This window comes from Carettochelys insculpta, chromosome 16 (genome assembly GCF_033958435.1).
Source record: "Carettochelys insculpta isolate YL-2023 chromosome 16, ASM3395843v1, whole genome shotgun sequence".
In the NCBI taxonomy this organism is placed as follows: Eukaryota; Metazoa; Chordata; order Testudines; family Carettochelyidae; genus Carettochelys; species Carettochelys insculpta.
The window spans coordinates 495,427-510,080 of record NC_134152.1 but is presented as its reverse complement, the minus strand read 5'-3'; the positions used below and the strand labels follow the sequence as shown (position 1 = coordinate 510,080).

The 14,654-nt window shown below is 47.7% G+C and overlaps 1 protein-coding gene across 19 annotated transcripts in view; it reads left to right on the top strand.

The window, feature by feature from the left end:
* MAPK8IP3 (mitogen-activated protein kinase 8 interacting protein 3) overlaps positions 1–14,654 on the top strand; it is a 144,555-nt gene that overhangs the window by 115,835 nt on the left and 14,066 nt on the right. For all 19 annotated transcript variants that reach the window (XM_075011203.1, XM_075011198.1, XM_075011210.1 and 16 more), the window contains 6 exons: positions 8,795–8,956; positions 11,046–11,211; positions 11,681–11,866; positions 12,587–12,773; positions 13,686–13,808; positions 14,063–14,143. In XM_075011203.1, the coding sequence (XP_074867304.1) occupies positions 8,795–8,956; positions 11,046–11,211; positions 11,681–11,866; positions 12,587–12,773; positions 13,686–13,808; positions 14,063–14,143 (905 nt within the window). The remainder of the gene's footprint in view (positions 1–8,794; positions 8,957–11,045; positions 11,212–11,680; positions 11,867–12,586; positions 12,774–13,685; positions 13,809–14,062; positions 14,144–14,654) is intronic.

Here is a 14,654-nt window from a genome sequence, read left to right as displayed (position 1 = left end):
CCTCGAGTACAGGAGTTCAGATTGCCCTGGACGTAGCAGATACGGCGGCACGCTCAACGGCTATGACAGTGGTCATGCACAGGGAATCCTGGCTTCAGACATCGGGTATCCCGAGGGATCTGCAGGCGAAGATCGTTGATCTCCCCTTTGACACACAGAAGTTGTTTGCTGAATCAACTGATTCGGTCCTTCATTCCAGTAAGGACTCAAGGGCTACTCTCAGAACCTTGGGGATTTATACCCCTCCATACAGGAAGAAAAAGTATTACCCTCAGCAAAGACGATACCCGTATCAACCCCAGCGTGCTCACTACCAAAGGGGCTACGAGCAAGGGCGGCATCAACAGCTCCAACAGTACAGAACTCCCAGGCGACGTTTCTGACAGAGCCGTGCCTCCTCGGGGCAGGGCCAAAGGCAACAAGTTTGACGGACAGATCGAGGGCTGCACTATCACTACCATCGCGCAATGTCATCCAAAGCTAATGTTCCATCATTGCCTCCAACCATTCTACGCCCAGTGGCAAAAGATCACCACAGACAAATGGGTACTGGAGATCATAGCCACGGGTTACGCGATCCCCTTCCAGTTGCTCCCACTGCCACAACCATCACCCAGGCCCCATCTAAAGGACGCCTCCCACGAAGCGAGACTCAAGCAGGAGGTGGACCATCTTATGCTTATAGGGGCAGTGGAAAGAGTGCTGGAGCAACTCCAACGGAAAGGGTTCTATTCAAGATACTCCCTTACAGAGAAGAAAACAGGAGGCTGGAGGCCCATCCTAGATCTTCGAGGCCTCAATCGGTACTTGCGCAAACAGCGCTTTCGGATGATCACAGTCGCCTCTATACTTACAGCACTGGACGATGGAGATTGGTTTGCAGCCCTCAACTTACAAGACGTGTATTTCCATAAAATAATCCATCTGGCTCACAGACGTTTTCTCCGGTTTATGGTCGGCAAAGAACATTTCCAATACAAGGTTCTGCCGTTCGGCCTCTCCTCAGCCCCCAGAGTATTTACCAAGACCCTGGCAGTGGTGTCAGCCTACCTGCACAGACAGGGGATGTTTATATTCCCATATCTGGACGACTGCCTACTGAAAGGGGCCTCGAAGGAAGAGGTACGCATGATATGCGTTACAGCAGGCACGTTTTCTTCGCTGGGCCTGGTCATCAACCTGGCGAAGTCAAAGATCGACCCCACACAGGACATAGAGTTCATAGGGGCACGCATAAACTCCATCACAGCAAGGGTTTATCTACCAGATGCCCGCTTTCGCGCCATTGGTTCCCTCGTACAAGTCATCACCTTCAGCCCCACAGTGCCGGTTCTAACGTGCTTACAGCTGCTAGGCCATATGGCAGCAGCAATGTTCGTAGTACAGAATGCCAGATTGCATATGCGCAGCATGCAGCACTGGCTGGCGAGCGTCTACAAACCGGCAGCACACACCGTCCTCAGGGTGGTGTCGCCGACGACAGAGGTGCGCAGATCCCTGCAATGGTGGTGAACCCCAAGAACATGCTAACGGGTACCCTTTCATCAACCACAAATATCTATCTTTCTCACCACCGATGCCTCCCACATAGGGTGGGGAGCACACATGGGCGAAAAGGTGACACAGGGACTGTGGTCCCCTACGGAACAGTCTCTGCACATAAATATACTGGAGCTCAGAGCAGTGTTCAACGCCTGCAAACACTTTCGAGACCATATACAAGGCAAAGTAGTCGGGATCAATACAGACAATACCTCCACCATGTTTTATATAAATCGACAAGGCGGAGCTCGATCCCGTGCCTTATGTGCGGAAGCAGTCCGGCTGTGGAACTGGTGCATCGCCAACAATATAACTTTAAAAGCCTCGTATTTACCAGGTGTTCACAACGTGAAGGCAGACCAGCTGAGCAGGCACTTCGCACTCACACACGAGTGGCAGATCCGTTCCGATCTGCTACGACCGATTTTTCATGCATGGGGGTTTCCCCAGGTAGACTTGTTTGCCACTCATCGCAACAAGAAGTGCCCACAATACTGCTCCAGGGCAGGACTGGGACAGGGGTCCCTGGGGGACGCATTCGCGATGTCGTGGAAGGGCCCCCTGCTCTACGCATTTCCTCCCACAGTGCTCATCCACAAGGTCTTGCAGAAAGCCAGGAGAGAGAGAGCCCACATGATCCTAGTAGTCCCAACTTGGGATCGACAGCAATGGTTCCCCTTACTCCTGCGCATGTCGGACCGCCCACCGATGCCCCTTCCGGTGGCGCCAGACCTGCTCACGCAAGCCCAGGGGTCTATAGTGCACCCACACCCCCGAGGCCTGCGACTGCAAGCATGGTTAATCCATGGCTCAGCTCCCTAGAGAGCACATGTACGGAGGGAGTGCAACAAGTCCTAGAAAGTAGCAGAAGGACTTCCACCAGGAAGACCTACAAACAGAAATGGACTCGATTAACTGCATGGTGTTCTACCAAGCAATTAGCTCCCCTTGCTGTGCCTATACCTGTAATATTAAAATACTTACTGGACCTCACGAGAGGTGGACTCTCCCTGTCCTCATTGAAGGTCCACCTTGCCGCTATATCGGCTTTCCGACACGAAGAGGAAGGGCCCATGGTGTTCGCCCATCCCATGGTTACCTGGTTCCCGAAGGGGCTGGTAAACCTGTACCCCCCTCGGAAACCGCTTCCACCTTCGTGGAGCTTGGACCTGGTGCTTAACGCGCTAATGGGACCACCATTTGAACCCTTAGCCACGGTTTCGCTCCATCTCCTTACGATAAAGACGACCTTCCTTCTTGCAGTCACGTCAGCTCGCAGGGTGAGCGAGCTCGTGGCAGTTATGGCAACGCCACCCTCCACAGTATTTTCGAAGGAGGCGGTAACCTTATGGCTGCATCCAGCCTTTGTTCCGAAAGTTTCTTCAGAGTTTCATATTAACGAACCTATAGTCTTACCCTCGTTTTATCCAAAGCCTCATAACTCCAACAAAGAGGCGCGCCTACACCTCCTGGACATGAGGAGGGTGCTGGCTTTTTATATAGACAGGACTAAGTCCTTCCGAAAAATGGATAGACTCCTAGTCTCTCTCGCTCCCAGATCAAAAGGAGAAGGTCTCTCTTCACAGAGAATCTCGAAGCACATCGTATCCTGTATAAAAATGTGCTACGAACTTAGAAAGACTCCTTTACTGGCCCCGCCTAGGGCTCACACCACCAGGGCGGTGGCGGCATCAACAGCCTTTTTCAAGGGCATTGCGCTAAAAGACATCTGCAGAGCGGCGACATGGTCATCCTATGACACCTTCGCCAAGCATTATGCCCTACACAGGGTATTCCAAGAGGATACCTGTCTCTCAACAGCGGTCCTTTCGGGGGCAAGCTGCACATAACCCAATTACCCACCTCCTTTCTTGGGTTACTGCTGGGTAGTCACCTATCGTGGAGCACCCACGGCAACACTCGCGGAAGAAAGAGAAGTTACTCACCGTAGTAACGATAGTTCTTCGTGATGTGTCCCCGTGGGTGCTCCACCACCCGCCCATCCTCCCCGCTTCGGATCTCTGTTTAGTGTTTTTCAGGAGCATCTGAGGCGGTTGGTCAAGGAACTGGTGGGGACTGGATCGCGCACGTTGCCGGGAGCGCGCAAGGGAGCAGCGCGCGCTGGTGCATGCGCGGTCCGGCAGAAACTGCTGGAAAGATTCGATCTGCGGCACCGGGGCGAGCCCGACACCTATTGTGGAGCACCCAGGGGGACACATCTCGAAGAACCATCGTTACTACGGTGAGTAACTTCTCTTTTCTAATGCATGTAGGACAACAGCACTTCTGGTTATAATGATATATTTCTTAGCAAGTTCTGGTTGTTGGGAGATGTTACCGTGGTTCTTTCATAGGTCCTTTGATTGTTTTTATGCATGACTGATGCATCGTCAGTGACTGAGTTTATAAAACTCCCTTTACAAAGAAGCCTGAGATCATTGTGCAGTAAAAGCATGTAAGAAAATCAGTAAGAGCAGCTGAAGGCAGCTATCATCATCTTCTTTCAACCTTTGTCTTTGATTAGAAATTGCCATTATGAACTAAAGTTAGGTTTGGTGTTTGTAACTCAATAGATTTATTTGGAGCTGTGTCTGCTTCTGCTAGGCCTGAATTTGTGACACTTTGCCTGTGTCCAGACTAGCTCTCACCTTCAAAGGGGACATGGTAATTAGGGTGTTGGGAGATTACTTATGAAGTGTTGCAATGCATATGCAGCACTTCATTAAGCTAAATCTCCCCCACAGCAACTGGGAAGTGTGAAACTTCAAAGTGCCGGTTTGCTTGTAGCCGTGGTTCAGCCGTGGGTACTTTGAAGTGTCTGCGCTACTTTGAAGTCCCTTTACTCCTCAAAATTTTGAGGAGTAAGGGGACTTCGAAGTAGCTCGGGGACTTCGAAGTAGCTCAGGCACTTCGACGTACCCACGGCTACACGCAAGCCGGCACTTTGAAGTTTCACACTTCGAAGTTGCTGTGAGGGAGATTTAGCCTAATGAAGTGCTGCATATGCACCGCAGCACTTCATTAGTAATCTCCCAACACTCTGATTGCCATGCCCCCTTCAAAGGTGAGGGCTAGTCTAGACACCACCCTAGAGTACCTTTCCCAGACCTGAAGAAGAGTTCTGTGGAACTCAAAAGCTTGTATGTCACCAACAGACATTGGTCCAATAAAAGATATTCCCTCCCGCACCTTGTACCTCATGTTCAGAGTTGATTTTCACGCTGCGGGTGGATGTGATTTGTTAAGTGAATTCTTGTATCGCTGGCATTTTCTGGTCTGAATCTCTCAGTGAAGCCAGACCTATCACATGCTTCTGCTTGGTGTGTTTTCCCCTAAGATTGTTAACTGGCCCTGTGGCTGGGGACAGGATGTTATCCCCAACATTCTCATAAAAATGTGGGAATGGCTTACAGTGGGTCGGGTAGTTTCTGTCACAGGAGATGATGGCAAGTCATTTCATACTTGTCAGAAATCTGCTTCTCTGGAATCAATTCATGCTTAACCCAAATGGAAACAAAATCCAGTTTTGTCTGCATGCCTATTGCAGAGTCATACCCGAAAAGTCTTCTGTAGATCGTTTGCTCTTGTAGTTTGTAGATAATCCTACTTAGGTTAGTGCTTCTTCACAGGTGGGTGCATGGGGGTCTCCCCAGTTCCACTTGCATTCATAGAATCATAAAATACTAGGGCTGGAAGGGACCTCGAGAGGTCATTGAGCCCAACCCCCTGCCCTCGTGGGAGAACTAAGTACGGTCTAGACCATCCCTGATAGACATTTATGTAATCTGTTGTTACGTATCCTTGTTCTTAAATATATCGTTCACTTTGGGACTTAAGGCATGCAATTCCTGTGCTAAACTTATGTCCCAGTGACCCCCAAAAAGCATGTCTTCATTATCTGGGGAAGACTCACCAGTTGGACAAGTGTAGGATCTGCAAGTCTTTTGAACCAGGTACAAGGAAGGAGTGAAACTTTCATCTCAAGCAGTTCCACATGAAATCAGCGCTTTAGACGTAGCATCAGCAACACCCAGCACTGAGTGCATCTGTAGCACCCCTTCAAGAATCCCAGTATCAGTGCCAAAAAAGAACTTGGTGCAGCAGCCACGCTATTCACCTGCCAGATGCAGCAAACTGGGAAAGGCAGTATTGTCACCACCAGCTACCAACGTTCCGTCCTTTGCCTCTGGTATCTCAGGAAGAGAACCCTCTGCACTTGGACTGTAGGGTGCTGCAACACTGTGAGAGTCAAGTCCTCTGGGACTGTCCTCTCCGAGGCTCCAGGTGAAGGAGTTGGTAATTCTGTTCACCCCAGACACCTTTGAGGGACCTCATGGAGATAACAGTGCAGAGGTTGCCCACCACTTGAGACAACTGTTTCTGCACTGTCAAACCTCATGCAGAGGCAGACCAGTGATGTGGGGCCCAACTGTCTCACCATTGAGCTCTTGACACTGCTTTGAGTCCCGGTATTGCTCAGGCGGGTATAATTGGTCTGACTTGTGGCACTGGTTCAACTTGTGACACAGGTCCAGCGCTTGCCACTCCTCCCATTTAAGGGTGTCTTCCAGTAACAGATCATAGTACTGCTCCACATTTAGCTCACTGTCACCATTCCTCCAGCTTTGCTCCTGGTCATAGCATCGCTCTTTGCGAGACCACTTGGATTCATGTCAATGCTTGATCAACCAGTGCTAACTTCAAGACATACTGATCCCTGTCAAGATGCAGCTTGTCCTCTCATGACTGCATTCCATCATGGTGCCGTTCTTCACTGAGGCACTGCTTGAGGTCCAGAAGTACATGTCAACCAAGGTACCCTTCTCCTCATTGCTCTCCAGGCAGGGACCATCTGATGCTGCCTACATGTTTGGCCCCACCCTGTCTGTCCCACTCTTCATCATCATCACAGTATTCAGATGTGGTCTCTGGTGCTTCAGACAGATCAGCTCCTTTGTTGTACAGACCCATGCAGGATGCCACTGTGCCCCAGTGGCCAACTCAGTGGCAATTTTGGCTCCATCAGCATTCAACCAGGCCCAGGGTACTTGCCCCAAAGCAACTGCATCCTTACCATTGGGATCCTGGATGAAAGTCCTGAACGTGCACACCCCAGTGACCCAAAGGAAGCTCTTGAAGCCGCAACCAGTCCAAAGACTTTTTCCCGCTAGAGCCAAGTAGGATTATTCTAAACCAGGTGTCAGCAACCATTCCAAGGCAGAGAGCTGAAATTTGACTTTTTGGCCTCTTTGTACTGTCTGAGGTGCCAGTGGTACTTTTTAAAGTCACTAATAGGCTGCCTTACAACAGCTTCATTAATAAATACATTAAGACACAGAGCTTTACCATTTAGGTGGTGGTTGGTCGCATTAGCTCATCTTTCTTAATCCACAGGCAACATGGTTTTGAGCCAAACTCCCAGCAGCATGGGGGGTGGGGTGGGGAATGGGTGGCACTGAGTTCCCACCTTGCGAGCTGATGAAAATCGGCTCATGTTCTGCTCTTGGCACATGTGCAAGGGTTGGTAACCCATTCTAGATGCTGCTCAAGATATTCTCAATGGAGGTCATCCGCCTCCAGTCAGGATAGGGATGAGCATGTGAAAACCCCTCCTCTGGCTTGAATTGGGCCTTTCAAGGTTGTGCCTGAGAATGGAATAACTGCTGTTTTGGGCCTGTCTCCTGCTGCCTTCTTGAATCATCTTTCCTGTTTCCAGTGGGTCTGGTCTGGGATGACTTCAGAGCACTGGGTCCTCTGCATGGTGGAAATGGGATATTCTGTCCTGTTCTGATCCTTCCTCACTCCCTTTGCCCATCCCATGAGCAACAACTCCTGCAAGAGGAGCAAGCACTCCTAGTGTTGGGGGTGGTGGAAGAGATTCCTCAGGAATTCACAGGCAAGGGCTTTTGCTGATGCTACTTCCTTTTTCACAAAGCAAAGAGAGACCTCAGGCCCATTGTGCACCTTAGAGGACTCAACAAGTTCATCTCTAATCACAAGTTCATTCTTTCACTGGATCCAGGGGTTATGTACACTGCCCTCAATATGAAGGATGCTTATTTTCACATTCAAGTCAAACCATCCAACATGTGATACCTCTGATTTGTGGTGAATGGTATTCACTACCAGTTCACTGTCCTCCCATTTGGGCTGTCCATGGCACCCTGTATATTCATCGAATGCATAGTGGTGGTGGCCCCTTTCCTGCACCATTCAGACATTCATATTTAACCAGACCTGGACAGTTAGCTCTTCCGGGGCCAGATTCACCAGCAGCAGGTGGATGCTCACATTCACCTGACTCCAATGATGCTAATTCGTTTCTCTGCTAATAAATTCCCACAAATTGATCCTCACCCCCATTCAAAGGATAGAATTCATAGGAGCAATCCTGAACACTGACCAGGTGTTCCTACTAGAACCACATTTTGCAGACATGTCTCAGTTAATCCAGTCTCCCTCTTCCTTTCCCACAACCAAACTCAAACTCCCAGGATGCATGGCAGCCTGCACTCATACCATTCACCAGGCTTCGCCTCACGCTATTGCAGTCCTGGCTAGCATCCATTTATTGTCCCAGCTGTGAGAATCTCAGCATAGTGGTGATGCTTCTGCAGAGTGTCCTAGTTGTGCTTCATTTGTGGTCTGGGCCCTTGAAATGTGTAGGTCACGGTTCTCTTTCACCCACCACAGCCCACAGTTGTTCTTGTGACCAATGTTTGTTGTTTGGGTTGGGGAGTACATCTCGGAGATCTCATAATCCAGGCATTGTGGATGGCAAAAGGAGTATCTCTTCATGCCAATATCTGCAAACTCAGGGCAGTTTGTTTTGCATGCCTGGCACTCCCTCTTCACCTGTGGGATTGGTGCATTTTCGTCATGATGGAGAACATGATGGCCCTGTGTTTTATCAACAAGCAAGGTGGGGAGCCTGCTCTGCATCTCTCTGTTTGGAAGAGATATGAGCAATACCTCTTAAAGAACAAGTTACCAGAAGGCGAATAACTGCTTTTCCAAGTGAGAACTCTACTACTGCTGTCTGTTCAATGGAAATTTAGTGGCTTCCACTAGACAACAGATTTTCTCTTTCCTTCCTTCCCTAAATTGACTGTGGGTTCTGGTAGAAATCAGCCTACATTTTTGTAGATGTTCGATATGTGCATAGAATGCTCCAAGGAGGCACTTGAATTTAGAAATGTTCTGGTCCCCAAATAGTTTGTAGTCTGTTACAGTCTCTGCTTTGATCATTTAGTTGTGGTGTGCAGCTGGAGTCAACCTGATGGGGTGGAAGCCTTTTGAACAGGATTCTGGGAATGGACAGAAGCCTGAGCTTGGACACGATCCTCTGACTTGTGACCGGGAGATGGAAGGAGAGAACAACAAAAGTAATCATGCATCTCCAGAAAAGAAAAAGGTCAGAAAATATACTAATAATCTCTGCTCATTTTTTGCATTCACCAGCCCCTCTTCTGCAGTACCCCTTATCATGAAATTAGGAGTATGTCTTATGTACAGCAAACCTTCGAGAAGCATGATTTACATTAATGTGAGTTAAGTGCAGATTGAAATGGTCCCTGTCCAACTCCCCCAGCCCCTGGCTAATCCAGCTGGTGAGCCTGGTGTGTAGACAGCTGGTTGTGGCACAGTTTCTCCCAGCTGGGAAAAACGGCGTAGCATCAGCTGTGTGCCCCTCCAGCTGGGAGAAGCCAGGGACCGTGTTGCTGCTCCTCAGTCCCCGACTTCCCCCAGCTGGGGGAAGCTGGCAGCTGGAGCCAGCAGCTGTGCCACTTCTCACAGGCAAGGGAAGCAGGTGTCTAGTATGGTGGAGGAGCATTGCTGCTCCCCAGCTTTCCCCAGATGGGGAAGCTGGGAAGCGGAAGTGCTCTGCAGAGGCTCCAGTTGCCTGCTCCCCCACCAGGGGAATTCCGGGGTCTCCTCACCCCCAGTTTATGCAAAATTAGATTTACGCAGAGGTTGCCCAGAACGCAACCGCTGCATAAATCGAGGGACTACTGTACTGTCTATTCGCATAGGCTTTCCTCTTATTACCATTGGTTTAGTACCTATGCAGCATTGTCCAGTGATAAGAGAAGGTGTTATTCCCAGCTCCGCCAATGAATGATTGCTTTTGGATAAGTCTTGTACCATGGCCACACCTCCATTTTCCCCTTCATAACATGTTTGGAGATCTACAGATACAAAGTGCTTTATTAGAATGAAAGGCTAACCTGATGCTGAGTTACAATGCAGTCTTTCATAGTATCAGGATTCAGGCAGGAGCAGAATGTGCTGTGAATCATGAAATTGGTGTTGGATGCTGCTGTAATACAGAACCCTTGCTGTCCAGCTGTCAGGCAGACAGAGGCAGCAATAGCCAGCACCACAATGGCTCATTTCGTTAAGCCTGCCAAATGGCAAAATATTAGCAACTCTGAGGATGGAAAGAGAGAGCCAGTGATGACTGATTTGTAGTTGATAAGTAGTGAAAGTGCAGTAGAGCAGTAGGTTGCTTTGTAAATCTTTGCAGGATTGTTGCTCCTTTGGCTTCCATGTCTTCCTGAAGTAGCATGTGTGCAGATCCTCTGGAAAGGATAATACAGCCATAAATTTCTAATAACTGGTTGGTTCCCCCCTCCAGGCCATCTGCATCCCACCTATATTTTGAGCTAAGAAGTGGCTTTATTCCTAGGTGTTTTGCTGAGCTCATTTCCTTGTTTTACCACTGCAAGAGAGGTTTTATTGGAACAACCTGCTGCTTCTAAATTGCTTGTCCTGTCCCACAAAGCAATTTTTTTCACCAAACATAAACCCAGTGAGATACTCAAGCCAGTGTTACAACAGTTTGAAGCCACCAGGAATGCATGCGTGGCTCTTCTGTGACCTGTCTGGGGAGCTGTGATGATTTTAAACATTGATTTATTGTGCTAATAGGAGACAGAGCCTTCCTTGCTGATGTTTATAGTTCCAAGTGCAGCCCAGAGTATGAGTACCTCAGTGTTTTTGGTTTCTGACTCATTTTATGAAATGCGTTCCAAACAGTACTCCCTGTAAGTTGAGCACTTGGCAGCCACCTAGGAGAGATTCATGTACTGCCCAGGTAATTAGCAAAGCGCCCACAGTCAGCAGTGTGTGTTTCTGTGGCTGGTGCACATCCATACATGTCTTATGCACATAACAAAGTTTATTCCACACATGGAAAAAAATTAGAGGGAACACTGGTTCCAGATGTCACTGATTTTAAATCTCAGTGGCAAGGCTAAGGACCAAACTCCCCATTCATCTCACAGATACTTCCTGCAGGCTTGTGCTGAAGTATGCTGGGGTAGCAGCATAGCAGATTTATATATGGAAGCTGCCTAGTTTTGTGTATCTTCAGAGGCTATTGAGGTGTTCCAACTCAGAACTGGCAGTCTGGTATCTTCAGTACAAATCCTGTCAAGGATTGATTACTCAGCCAGAGTCTCAGGAATGCTGATTCTCTTTTTGCATTTTTCTCTTTGCAGGCAAAGGAGCTGCATGAGATGGATGCCACATCCAGCAGAGTCTGGATCCTCACGAGTACCCTCTCTACCAGTAAAGTTGTGATCATTGATGCCAACCAGCCTGGCACAGTGGTGGATCAGTTTACTGTCTGCAATGCTCACGTACTCTGCATTTCCAGCATCCCTGGTAAGTGAGAAAAGGTGCCTTTCATGCTTGAACAGACTTATCAACTCCTCAGATTTGTCACAAATGATGCTTCAGTTATTCCATAGCTTGAAAAATGGGACCCGCTGCTGTGACCAGTTAAGTTAATTACATCCACAGATTGTCACTCATATCCTCCCTTCATGTAGGACCAGACTGTGGAGACCTTACCCACATTGAGGAGAGCTTAGTCATGTTAGTAGTTCTGTGGAGTTCCAAAAGTCTGTTCATGTGAGCAAGTACTAACCAAGGTGAATAAGGGCCCCGCAAACCTGACCCGCATACTGGCGGCTGGGCAGGACACTCTCCAAGGGGCCATGGTGTCTTCATGAGATAGGTAAACTCACCATCAGAACATTACGTCTCCCTGAACATCTCAGGAATACGGTTAAGCTTAAATGGGGTAGAGTGCCTGTTACACTTGTGGAAGACACTCTTCCTTTCCTTTCAGCGGCTAGTGACAGTGACTATCCTCCAGGCGAGATCTTTCTGGAAGGAGATGTAAATCAGGAAGAGTCATCTGGAACAGATGGAGTCCTAGCAGGAATCACTCTGGTGGGTTGTGCAACCCGGTGCAACGTGCCACGCAGTAACTGTTCTTCCCGTGGAGACACCCCTGTGTTGGATAAGGGACAGAGTGAGTCTCAGGACTAAGGTCTTATGATGATCTGGTTTTCACCCTGTTCCAATAACAAAGCATATATAGCCACAGCCTTCTTCCTCTGAGTCCACCCCTACCTAGCCTGAAGTTCTTGGGGATCCCCAAGAAGTTTTGCAGTCTGATTTAAATCTTAAACACCTTGGCCATCCCCTTTGTTTAATACTAAAACACTTTTGAAACCTTCTCTTTAGAACCCAGGTGCTCCTTTTTGTCTTCCCTATGAATGATCCAAATCATGCTGCACAGTACTGGGGTTAGCAGAATGGAATCTTTTGGACAGGTGATGTGTCCGTGATCTACCACTTTTGCTGCTATTCTTAGCATTTTCCTTTCCCAGACCATGTGTTTCTATAAACTCATTAATTTATTGAGGTGAGTGAAAAAGCCAGTATGGGAAGGGGAGTAAAAATACTCTGGTCAGATCCTCAGTGGAATGGGCCACGATCGAGGGTTTCTGACACCCTACCAGACATATACCACATCTCACCTTACAATACTCAAGACTCTTCTTCAGAGCAGAGATCTCTCTTCAGTACTCCCCTGTCTGTACTTGGGCTAAGGAAATCTGTAACAACAGGTGCACAAAAGTTGTCTGACTGGGAAGAATAATCATAAAACCAGAAGCTTATATATATATATATATAGTTCCCTCCTTCTTGTTTCCCATCCACCTTACAGCATGTTCCCCTTCTGTAGGTGACGTGACTGCAGTCAGCAATGGGAAAATCAATCAGTCCCAGTCCACAGAAGAAGCAACAGAAGCTATAGAAGTACCAGAGAGTTCTGCAAATGAAACAGAACCATCTCAAGTTCGGCCTGGTCCGCTTACAGAGCATATATTTACAGATCCAGCTTCACGTCAGGCCCCTGTTAGACAGAACGGGTAGGCTAGCTGCATGGAGCATGCTGTCTTGTCTTATCTTGGGCCAGGAACCATCTTTTTGCCCTGTGTAATTGGTAACAGTAATAATATAGCTGTCTACCATATACCTTTTCCTGCATCACCTGTCTCTGATGAGTAAAATGAGGTGGACAGCCTGTTTTTTGGGAACAGATTCAAACTGTCATCACTTTCAACAGGGTAGCAAGGAAATGAAATGAAACAAACATTGGTTAGTCAACAGCAGACTGTGCTGTTTCTGAGCAGATACCGGATTTCCTAATGTGAAGTCAGATCTGCAGTCAAGAGGAATTCCCGACAGAGGAACTACACTCAAATGTTCTCATCAGACTCTTATGTGCGATGATCTGGACATTTACTTGTTTATTCTGTTAATACCTGTAATGAGGTGCTGGATAAATATCAAAAGTGGCACAGTCTCTGCCCCAAAATCTTACAGAGTAAGTGAGGCTGAGATGATGGGCTGGGGAAAAGGGAAGAACAAACTAGTAGTTGGAAAAGTGCTGCAAAAATGCAAAGGAAAAAAACTACTTTTGCTTTTTTTAATCAAAAGAAAATTTGACAGACAAGAAATCCTTATTAACACTAAACTAAAAGTGTTACCTAATACAAAGGTTAAAATATACCTATAAAGAAGGTTCATTTAACAACAGGTAGAAGAATCAGGACTCAACCAATTAAAAGACAGCTGATAAAGAAAAGCACTGGCAGACTGGGACTGCATCTGTCTCTCTGTTTGTATAGTGTCTTAGCCCAAGACTGTGCCAGGGGACTTGGCACTATGATTGTATAAGCAATAATGAAACTTGCCAAAAAGGGTACTCTGCTATGTAGATTAAGCCCCAGACATGCTCTGTAATGAACTTGTGCGGTCTGTTTTTTTTTTCTCTGCAGTGAGAATGGGCAGCAAAAGACAGAGTCAAGCACAGTACTGGCTGAGCAGGAAGTGAATGGTGATGCTGCTGGAACATGCACCAGTGCTGCACCCACAATGTGGCTTGGAGCACAGAATGGGTGGTAGGTTCACTGCTGCCTTTTGGAACCCTATATGTCATATACATTCATAAAAACCTATAGATCTAGATTTCATTGCCTTTATAGAGTGCATCCTGGTTGCACTAGCTGTTCACAGCCAGTTCATCTTAGGCTGAGCAACTCACCCATACTTTTGCAAATTCTTTTCATGCTAGAGTGAAAGATGCAAACTCTATCCCACACTTCAGCCTTTGTAGGTTTCCTTCTAACCATTGTTGTCTGCTGCCTTATCCCAGGCTGTATGTGCATTCGGCAGTGGCCAATTGGAAGAAGTGTCTGCATTCGATAAAGCTGAAGGATTCTGTGCTGAGCCTGGTGTAAGTTTGTACATTGAGCTGGGGACTCTAAAGCAGGAAATTCATTACTTTTTTATTATTAGTCAGTTCTTTACTTGGCCATCTATCCCCTCCCTGGAAAGCGTCCCTGGAAAGCGTAAATCAGCAATGGTCTGTGGTGAAGGGGTCTCCATCCACTCTCTGCTCACTGATCCATTTAAGACTCTTAGGCTACGTCTACACTTACCAAAAACTTTGAAGTGCCCATGCAAATAGCCAGATCGAAGAATATTAACGAGGTGCTGAAATGCATATTCAGCACCTCATTAGCATGCTGCCAGCCGCAGCACTTCAAAATGGCCACATTTCACTCCCGTGCAGCTCATGTGTACGGGGTCCTTTTCGAAAGGACCCCACCAACATCAAAATCCCCTTATTCCTATGAGCTCCTGCAAGTACTGGATTTAGCAAGGGTAGTGGCGAGGCCATATCTGTGGTTTGTGTAGAATGCAGGAAATGATTTATAACCAAGACAATGGGAGAAGTAATCTCT